Below are 11,329 nucleotides of genomic sequence, written 5' to 3' on the forward strand. Positions count from 1 at the left end.
CATATTTACAGTATCGCTCATAATTCAAAAATAAATTCAATTAATTTATCTTTAAATTGCTACTCGCAGCGTACTGAATTAAATGTCTGATAACTCTCAAGTCAATCAAGTTAATCCGCGTGTACCTATGTGTATATGATTTCAATACAAGTTTAATACACAGGAATAATTGTCGTCCAATACATGATGAGCGTCGCTCTTCATTCGACCAAATGTTTATGCGAATGCAACTCGGCGGATCGCGTCGCAGATTGGTAGATCGAATTGTGCCGACCAGGCAATTGCGTTACCTAGTTTATCGTATCCTGTGACGTTAACTTGCGGCCATGTGCCCGCCAGGGATTTTGGCGCATGGCGTGCGCATAACTCGCGCGATTTACCAATTATGAGCCCGAACATGTGGATTCAATAACGACGCGTCACTCTCGAAGGATATTTACAATTACAAGTTACATTAATAGAATTGTTATTATCGTACGAATAAATAATATATACGGACGCAGAACGGCGCATAGTCGACGAAAGGAATCGCGAAAGTATAAGATAATTATAAGATAACCGGGCCCAATAAGCTTCGAGAATTTTTTTAAATTTTTTGCTGAGGTCTCTCTGAAAATTGAAAATATATATAATATTAATGATTATATTCAATTAATGATCATATTCAAAAGAGGAAACATTTCTGAAGATTGAAAAAAAATATAAGTCATATTCATATATTTATATATATTATAGATACAGTATAGATCTAAAACAAAGGTAACATTTGAGGCACTTTTGCAAAATGTGTACCTAATGTGAGCGTATATGGCTTCTATTTTTCATATGAATATATTAATAATGTGGAAAGTAAAATAATCCAATCCGTTATATCCGTAATAATAATCCGTTATTTTTATAAGTTTATAATTTTATTGCATAAACATTTAAAAAAAGCTATTTAGCAACTTTAATTGAATATGTATGTTAATTTTTCTCTCTTAAAACTATGCCTATGGATCTACTCACAGTTCGGATTCACAGTAAAAAGCCCTTTATCATTTTTAATTAATCCCACACAATCTTTATGAATACATTTGTGACAAATGTCACACTTACTGTGCTCAGCACATGGCCCATATGGTCATACAAAGAGTTCCTATTCTTTAATTATAAACAAAACATTATAACAAAAGTATGAACTAAATATAGTATTACAAAGTATGAATATAGAGCTACAATAAATGAATTACGGAAATTAATAATCACGTTTTCATAATTATAGAAAGCAATTCCTTATTTACGGAATATTACATTATGACCACGACATATCAGTTTTTCCTGTTTTTACACAAACAGAATAAATAATATGACTTATGAATCGATGCGCAATCGAATTACTACTGTCATCTGTTAAATTAACCATATAATTATATACAAACAGCGGCTGGTCCACTTTGGGAAACGGCCTCATTACCTTATTGTTAATTCTGTTACGGATGATGCGAAACTACAGAATTTATTCGGCCACAATAACTCGCAATTTGCGATCACTAAAAATTTCCTGTTGGCATGTTTTTCGTGAAAAGAAATGTAATGCGCTTGATCAATAAATCGATTGATATATTGTCAAGTAAAAAAATAAACACAAAGAAGAACCATATTCAATCAGGACAAATGCCTAATAATATTTTTGTGCGAATTTTCATAATTTCTACTTCAAGCAAACAGTGAGCTAATTATTTGTTAATCTTGAAACACAGTCCAGATTAAAGCTAAAGCATATACCTACATAATATCATAAATTAAATTAATAATCAATTTAATCAGGTAGCAAAGAATGATTAATCTGATGATCAATCCCATTAATATAACCCAACATCGTAAAAATATCGTGGATTTGTCACATAAACGGATATTGGAAATATGTCATTATGTTCATGTTATTAACGTATAAATAAATGACATTAATAGATAACTAATACGCCGTCGATTGATCATTTCGCTCTTCGTTACAGACTGAAGTTAGTCTGTTTTTACGGTATGAAAGGATAAACGGTTTTACGCATTATTACTATAACTGAGCAATGAAAGGTAAAAGTCATACCTTGGGCCCAAATAATAATCACCAGCTAGCTCTTTAATCATCTGATGAAATTCGATGTCAATAAGTATGTCGTAGAATAAATAATATCATTAATTGGTCAAAGAGATAATGACATTATTATATTTTGAATACAGGTAACATGACAATAATTTAAATGACTAACTATTGAAATCAAAATGACAGATTTCTACTTAGGATATTATTATACTTAGGATATTATTGATATTAATAAGTATTTTTAAAACACTATAAAAAATTTATTGTAAAAGATATCACCTCAGTCAGAATTCGAACCTAGATCACCCCCACTCCGTGCAGGTGTCTCACCAATTCAACCACGGTAGTAGTATTTGGCAATAAGGGGATCAAAAAACCGTCTGTATTACCGCCTAAATCATATAATTTTTGTATAAATACTTTTTTCTTTTTCAGATTCGAAAATTCCTTTCCAGGATTAAAATATATACATTAATACGTGTTTGTGTGATGGAGTTTATGCTGAGAACAACCAAAAATTTCGAAATTGATATATTTTTTACCATTTCTTAGTGTAACATGGTATCTCAAGCTATCAAGTGACAATATTTGCTTGATACGAAAATTTTGCATATACAAATATGAAATACAAGTAAGTAGTAATCCATGAAACACATAATTTGAATAATGTTAAGTTCTTAGAATTAGACTTAGACGCTTTACTGCGACGAATTTGTTATACGAAAATTGACATAAACGTGTGACTGTGTGTGTCATAGATTGCGAGATATTGTTGTGGTAGTATATAAAGATGTCAATGCGCTGGAAAAACAGTGACTTCTTCGTTGGAGTTCGAACTTTGTTTTAGGATTCCCTTAATTAATTAATTTATTTCTTAACAAATAATCGATTAAAAATTAAAAAATATATATAATCATAATTAATGTAATCAATTAATGAAACTAATTGTCAAAGAATTTTGTATAATTAATCGATCAAAAATCACGAAAATTATAACAAACAAGGTCTTTTAACAATATTAAATCTTATAGGACCGTACATATGAGAAACACAACCTATAGAAATTAATGCCTCGGTTTAGCTGGATCTTAAGTGCTTGTATAATTCTGTATGAATTAATGTATTATTTATAGTTCTTTAAAATATGCGCCGAAATAATTTTTTTAGTTTAATTCGAAGGTCTTTTAACTCCAATATTATTAAAAACAAACAAGATAAATTTTAGCAAATGAGAATAACCTCCGATTGGATTATTCTTAATACTAACATAATTTATAAATTTAAAAATTGAATCGATACATAATGTGATTGTCAACAGTAACAAAATATGACACAACAAAATTAAACTATAATATATTTTTTTAAATATTTGCTCTTGTTTGTTTCCTCGGTAGTCAAAAAATGATTATCGTTTACCAAAGTTAATGGAAACAACCATGACTTTTTTATATAGATCGAATTTCTTTTTATGTAATGTAACATTAAAGTATAAAAACTATTAAAAAGAATAATTAAACGACTTTAGGATTCCCTTAATATATAAAAAAAGATAAAGTGCAAATTAAATAAATTCTACTTAGATTCAAATTATCGACATTCACTTAACAGTAAAATAGTAATGATTGCTGTAGCAAAGGCAGAAGATAAGTCGAAGAGATGTGGGTAGAAGAAGGTACGTGAGGAAGAAGACAATTGTAGGATGGGAGGATTATATTATGCATATCAAATAAAAATTGTGTATCCATTTATTTATTCAATCCCTGAGTTTGCTTGTTTATGTGAACCTTTTTGGAAATCAACCCTTTGTTATAAGAAGGTTCAATCTAAAATTTTAACTTCCTTTCAATTGAAATTACCGTTCCAATATAAAGATCAGAGATTACAGATGGAGATCCTGTGTTTTGTTTGTTAATATTCGACGAATGTTCATGAATTTTCCTCTCTTGTAATCATCTCTTCTGACCAACATAACTTGCATTACGAGCCAAAGAGTGATCGAAAAAATTGCCCATTTTTGGGCCTTCAATTTTGGAACTGAACTGTGACAAATTTTATCTTATATTGAAACATTAATTACAGATAAGTTTGAAGTTGAGGTGACAATTATTATCAAAACTGGGAGGAGTGGCATCAAAGTCCATTATCGAATTATCATAGATCTGCGAAATCCGTAATATTTTAAAAAGCTTGTTCCGGATGTACATTAATTGCTCATCGCTAATTAATTTAAAATAATATATTTTGCGAACTATATTTATTATAAGACATCGACGAAATTGTTTACAACTTGCTGAAAATAGTTTGAAGCAAATTGAAACGTATAAGGAAAGTTTTTGTATCGACATTATAATACATTGTATATAAATTAGTTGAAATTCTTGTTATAATTGCGCATCAATTTTCGCGCTATATTGATGATCTCATTGCCCATATATTTTTTCATTATTGTGTAAAATAATATAATCTCATTGGTAAAGCAGTTAAAAATTACTAGAAATTGGCCGATGTGAGTGACGTGTGCAATTGATTGTGTGCAAGTCGCGCCGCTCTCGATCCAGGCAAAAACTGAATATCACACTTTTATACTTTATATATGATTTTGTAAATTTGTTTTGAATGTAAAAAAAAACAGATTTTTGCTGGTTTTGGTATCTAATAATATTTTTGTGTAAATTTATAAAAATAAAAAAAAAATAATTTTAATATCGTGTGCCAATAGGAAAGATTTACTTAAAAAGAAACGCATCATCGATCAATTTCGGATGTCTGTCACTTTCGTACCACTCATTCTTCGAAACCATGCGACGGAATGTAGAATAAAAAATGACGATATTTAATTCAATCAATCCGAGTTCGGAAAAAACTGCAGATAGGAGAACTCTGACGAGAAGCGTGTGACGTCCCTGCGGGTACGGAATTATTAAATAGCCAACGATACCGCGTACAGAATTATTAAATGGCGAAACTCTATTCCATAGTGTAATTCTATTCCGGGCATAAAGAAAAGATACAAGAGAGACCTAAAGGACGTCGGCGGATGGCGCCCACTGGCTGCCAGAGAGCGGGCGATAATTGCATTGCTAATAGCACGGCGGGGTGGGCGGGGACTTGCACAGTTTATCGCACTTTATTGCTTTACCATGAGCGCCGATGTCCTCTGGGCATTCTCCGATGGCGCGTATGCAGTTCGCCTCGTACTGTCCTGAAGCTTAACGCTCAATGTGCAAAGACGATAACGGCATAACACGCATGGAAACATAATGTAGATATTAGATAAATGTGCGCCACCGCGTTTTACGGGTTATCATCGCGATTTATTGCTCTTAATGTTGAATACGGTATACAGTACCGTAACTTTCTTCTTTAACTCCATTAATTAGTTATCGCTCTTCTATGATTTATTACAAAGTATGGAAAAAGAGAAATTACATCCCGTGATATTCCGAAGCAAAACTGTATGCAACAGAAAGTATACTGTTAAATATTTAAGAAAACAATGGTAACACAATTCGTTGAATTAAAAAAATAATAACATTTTATCGTTTTTAACTTCCATTCAATGTCAAAAACAATTAAATTAACGACATATTGAGTAGGAGCAGTGGCGGTTTGTGAAATGATTAAAAATAACTCTAATTAGATAGGTGTATAATTTGAAATTACAAATTTAATAGTGTATCTTTTAATTAATACAGATTACTTACAATTAACATGAATTCTAAAAATTTAAAAATCGTGGAACTCACTGTAAAGCACTCGAGTGTTGCGTCGGCTGAATATAATATAATGTTTATGTTGAATAGAGATTATTAATCCGCCCGAATCCGGGATTAGTGTAATGTCCGAGATAAGCTGAGAATTCATAAAATAGCACCATATGATAAAATAGTGAATATAGAAGTTAGAGAAATATTTGCAATAGAAATTTATAGAAAAACTTTCGATCAACTCGATGTGAAACAGGTAATATCTTTTTTACCAGTATTTTATATACAGATCTTATTTGCGACATTAATCACGAAAGCAGAATCAAAAAAAACTAAATGATAAGAAGAATGCAAACATGCAAGGGAGTAATTATTGGAAGCCTAATAAAAACTTAAGTTCATTCACGTGCGGCTGTCACATGAAAAATATTACCGTATAAGTGTTCTGAATTTAAATCTATCTAGGACGAAATTGGAGTGAACGCGGAGAAATTCATGGCACCCGACGGTGAATGATGTTAATCACTTTCAAACTGTCTGCATAAAAGGTTTTTACTACGCATTTATTCATTAATTCGCAAATGACTGATTTATTCGGGAATTAATAAATACGGAATTGATGTCTTGTATTGAGCATGATGTGTTTTATTTGTTTCGTAGAAATTTGCAATGCACACGATTAAATATAATATAGTCGTTTTTGTCGAACAATTAAATATTTGTTTGGATATTTTCCCCTCAAACCTATACTGTATACGTATCTGTATACATATGTATGTCGCTATGGTGATGCGATCAGACCGATAAACTTCTTGTAAATCGGATTATTGGAGAAACACGAAATTGTTTAACTAATAAGACACGCGACTTTTTATTTTTTATATATTTTCTAACACATCTCGCGCTGGATTGTGTGCCAATGTGCAGGCAGATATCTCTACGTAATTGATGAAAATTTACTTCAAATTTCTTCGATTCAGCAAATGTTCGTCAATTTGTTATCTGAGCGAGACATCGATGCCAGGACTCGTGGGAGTCGAAGAAAAACGTACGGAAAAAGAACATCTTCGTACCAAAAATTACTTTCCGCATTGAACTTCGGCTGCATTACAAATAAGCCCGTTTCCTCTTGTAACAGTGCTTCAAAGTTTCGACTCGCGTAGACAAGGGATCCCGAGACATCGTAAGAGGAAACTCGTGGAATCGTTTCTAAGTTCGTACATATATGAACGAATAAAGAAAATTTTCCAAACGATCGAAACAAAATATGTATCTCGATAAAAAAATGTTACATTATTAAAAGATTGAATGTGATACAGATTACATCTATTGCAAATGCGATAGAAATACGTATATGTATAAGAAAAAATAATTAAAGAATAGTAAATATCACAAAGTATTTCTATATTTATATTTAAAAGTACCAACGAAATATTATTATAATTTTGAAAAATTATTTAAATTTATTTTTATCAATTAAATATGAAAAATCTCTTTAATAGATAAATAATATGTCATATACAGATAAAGATTGCTAAGATCGACAGATCAAAACATTTTATATTAAAATGCGTAGATAAATAATATATAACAGATAAAGATTGCTAAGACAGATTGAAATGTTTTATGTAAGGTGTACGTTTATATCTCCTAATTTTTTTATCTCAAATAGATTTACAAGGCGAGGGGATTTTTACTTAAAAGTAAGAAGCGATAAAAAAAGAAAATTCTTAGAAACAAAATGCTTGAAATATGTGTCTGGTACAAAATGTTACGTTAAATGATCAAGTGTTCAACATAAGATACATATTATATATCTATTGCAAAATATGTGATAAAAATAATTTACAAGATGGAAAGAATAATCGAAGAATAATAGAAATGTTTAACATTTATGTTATAGATAGATATCTATATTTATATCTAAAAATAGCAGCAACAATTTCAAAAAATTATATAACTTATTTATTTCAGTAAAATATGGAAAAGCTATTCAGTAGATAAAAAGTACTAAATAAAGTTGCTAAAATAAAGACTGAAATTGTTGTAAAATCATAGTTTGTAACTTGTAATTTTTTATCTCGAATGAACTTAAGAAAAACTTCATTGTTTCTAATAATAAAAGTTGATTTATAAGCGAAGAAAAAAAATTTTCTAAACAAAATATGTAATTCGATACAAAACCTTAAAATACATTGTTAAACGATTAAATATTAAATGTATATTAAATGTATATTAAATATTAAATGTAATATATATCTATTGCAAATATACGACTGAAAGAATATTTATTTCTGTAGATATTTATATTCAAAATTAGCAGTGGCATTAGTATATTATAAAATAATTTTAAAAAATTATTTATTTTAATGAAATATGGTAAATCTATCTAGTAAATAAATAATGCGAGATATAAAAAAATGCTAAGGTGTAGACTGAAATTGTTCATGTAAAATCGTTGCATGTTTGCAACTTATAACTCTTTTATCTCGAGAGAATTCACGTAGAATATCGTTTCTTTAAGTTAAATTGATTGAAAAGAATACAAAATATCAAGAAAGCTGCACAAAAGATAAATTTTTAATATTCTGCAAAAATAAATCGAAAATAATTTTTCACGTTATAACGGCACAAAAAAATAATTTAATACAACTTACCTTTATGATGTTTGTTGAGGCTTATTACTTGACCATCTTCTCGTTTCCACATTAATTTTGGCGGCGGATATCCATCGGCCTTGCATGTGAGAGTAATATTCTGATGTTCTCGAACCGCTACGGTGCTCTCCGTAGAAAGGGAATCCAATATATTCGGTGGCACTGAAAGACACATAAAATTGCTTTCTTTATTCGGAGTTTAGCCTATAATGTTGTATATGATTAACATTCGTTTTATATTCCTTTATTGTCGTTAAACATTCCTTTTAATTCCACGCAAATTTCACGTTTACTTCATATAATATATCATGAAAATTATTTTTTAAAATACACTGCGACAATTAGATAAAATTAGATTTAATAAATTAAATAACTTGAAATTTAACTAATTCAAAAGAAATATTTGATTATTAATATAAACTTTTAGACTAGTACATAAAAAAACGTATGCAATACGCAAATTAATATTTTTTTTGTTGAATACTAATTACGTTATTGCTATATGTTCTCGATACGCTTATTTCTTATGTCTTTTTGCTTAAGTATTTCTATGTATTTAATTAGCTTTAATGTATTATGAACTTTTATACCATCGCTCATCTTAATCAAAGTCACGTTGTAATTTATTACTAGAAAATGTAGAGGAGAAATTTGGACAATGTTTTAGTTTATAGCACTATAATCTAAAAACAAGAATATATCTACACAATTTCGTTGAAGATGTAGTGTGTCACACTTAGCTGCACTTAACGATTGCTTTCGAGGCAATATACATAATTGCACATACTTATTAGTTTTTTCGAGTTTTTGAAAATTTACGCAAGTTTACGGGTGTTTCATAATTCATGTCCGCGAAGTACAACACATGATACTTTATGCTAAAAGAAACAACTTTTTTTTTGCAAAATTGCGTCTCACAAATAGATTTTGCAGGAGAACTTTTTGAAGATAACGAATAAGCGCTCTGATCTATGTAGCGCTCGGCCGGCACGCCTCCTCGTTTACTTGTACCTAATCGTTGGCTAGTATTCATAAGCAATATTTTAATACTAATACGATTTTGTTATAATTAGTTTATGACTGCTTAACCCTTTGAGAGACAGTAGGACGTATATATCCCACCTTTTTGTTTTTAATTTTTTCCATATTTCTGATCTATTTTGCAATTTGTATGCGCATATGAGTACTTTTTAGACTCTTAGAGATCTAAGTTATGCAACTTTTATGAAAAATTACATTAATTTATTTATTCGCAATTTTGTTATAAACAATTAATGCAAAAAAGTTTTTTTCAGAATAAATTTGGCTATTCTTAAATGTGAAGTGCTAGAGCTCTGAAAATTTTTATGTGTATTCTATATTTGAAACTATAATACATATTTTTTCCAGAATTTTTTGATAGCTAGTTTACAAAAAAAATTTTTGAAAATTGATCTTAGCCTAAAATATTGGATCTGCCATTTGGAATTTTGTAATTCTGAATCATCTGAGTCATCAGAATAATAATCAGCGATTCCGAAAATCCAGATGACCTATGATTTCAATAATTTGTTTAGAAAAATGTGCCCCTCAAAGAGTTATGTCCATATTCAAAGCAATCTAAATTATAAAAATCAACTATGAATTTTGGATCATGATCTTCTGTATTGTATTGCTTAAAAAATGAAAGGTAGCAGACTGCTTTCACTTTTTACTAAATAAATGAATAAAAAAATTATCTAATTTCGTAGCTCTATCTAAAAGACAAATATAAATACTAATGTGTTGGTGAGGTTTTGTTAAATATTCTATTCTTTTAAATATTGCACAATTACGTATGGTAGTTAAACAGTCATATATATTGATTCTTATAATTTAAGATTGCCTTAAGATTGCCTATAGTCTTAAGTAATCATGAACTAATCACAAAGAAATCATATCTTAAAATATTACTTATGAATACTAACCAAGAATTAGGTACATTGAAAGAAAAAATTGGCATTTTTAGTTGCGTTAGCCTATCCGCAATGTATATGATTTCAGTATATGATTTCAATAGGTTAACGCAACTATACTAAAAATTTTCTGCTACAACCAAAAACTGATTGTTGCAGCCGATTAAAAATGCTATGCCATATTTTCTCCCTAAATTGTTGCAGCAACTAATTTTTTCTTTCAGTGTATAAGTGAATGAGGAGCGCACGGCCCTGAGCACCACATAGATCAGAGCGCTTATTTGTTAACTTCAACTTGCTCTCCTGCAAAAACTACTTATCAGATGCAATTTTGCAAAAAGAAAAAGTTGTTTTTTTAAACCTAAAATATCACTTCGCGAGCGCGAATTTTAAAATACTATGTACATATTTCATTTTTTCAAAACATATACTTATTATTAATAAAATTATTTATAAACTGTAAACAGTATAAGATTAAATGTGGAGCATATTGAATTGAAGAGAAATAATACATTGTGTTTCTCATTGTAACTTAACTCCATGATACGATGTTGCAAATATGGACTGCAGTAAACATTAACTTGTTAATGATCATAACATTTTTTGATCAAAAGTTGTCTCAGATGATTATAGGAAAGAAGAATTATTGGTGCAAAGTTTGTTTGTAAATGTGTTTTATAGGCATATGTTGCCTGTGCAGAGACTAAGAAAAAATTATTATATATGCGATTATTGTCGACAAATATATAAATAAAAAATAAATGATAATTAATGATAATTATCTGTCAACGTTATGTTCTTACTTTGCTTTTTATAAATATGTATATTCTGTTATTCTTATATATTATAGAGATAGCCCATTTTTGCATCATCTTTACAAAAACACCGATTTTTCTTTCTTTTTAGAAAACTTTTAATAATTCAAATTCTAATAAATGTATATATATA

At 29.4% G+C, this 11,329-nt stretch overlaps 1 protein-coding gene across 1 annotated transcript in view; it reads right to left on the reverse strand.

Annotated features, from left to right (window-relative positions):
- LOC108691864 (immunoglobulin superfamily member 10-like) overlaps positions 1–11,329 on the reverse strand; it is a 173,714-nt gene that overhangs the window by 112,376 nt on the left and 50,009 nt on the right. Inside the window, exon 6 of the mRNA XM_018199799.1 lies at positions 8,448–8,609. Within this exon, the coding sequence (XP_018055288.1) occupies positions 8,448–8,609 (162 nt within the window). The remainder of the gene's footprint in view (positions 1–8,447; positions 8,610–11,329) is intronic.

This window comes from Atta colombica, unplaced genomic scaffold, assembly GCF_001594045.1.
Source record: "Atta colombica isolate Treedump-2 unplaced genomic scaffold, Acol1.0 scaffold54, whole genome shotgun sequence".
Taxonomy (NCBI): Eukaryota; Metazoa; Arthropoda; class Insecta; order Hymenoptera; family Formicidae; genus Atta; species Atta colombica.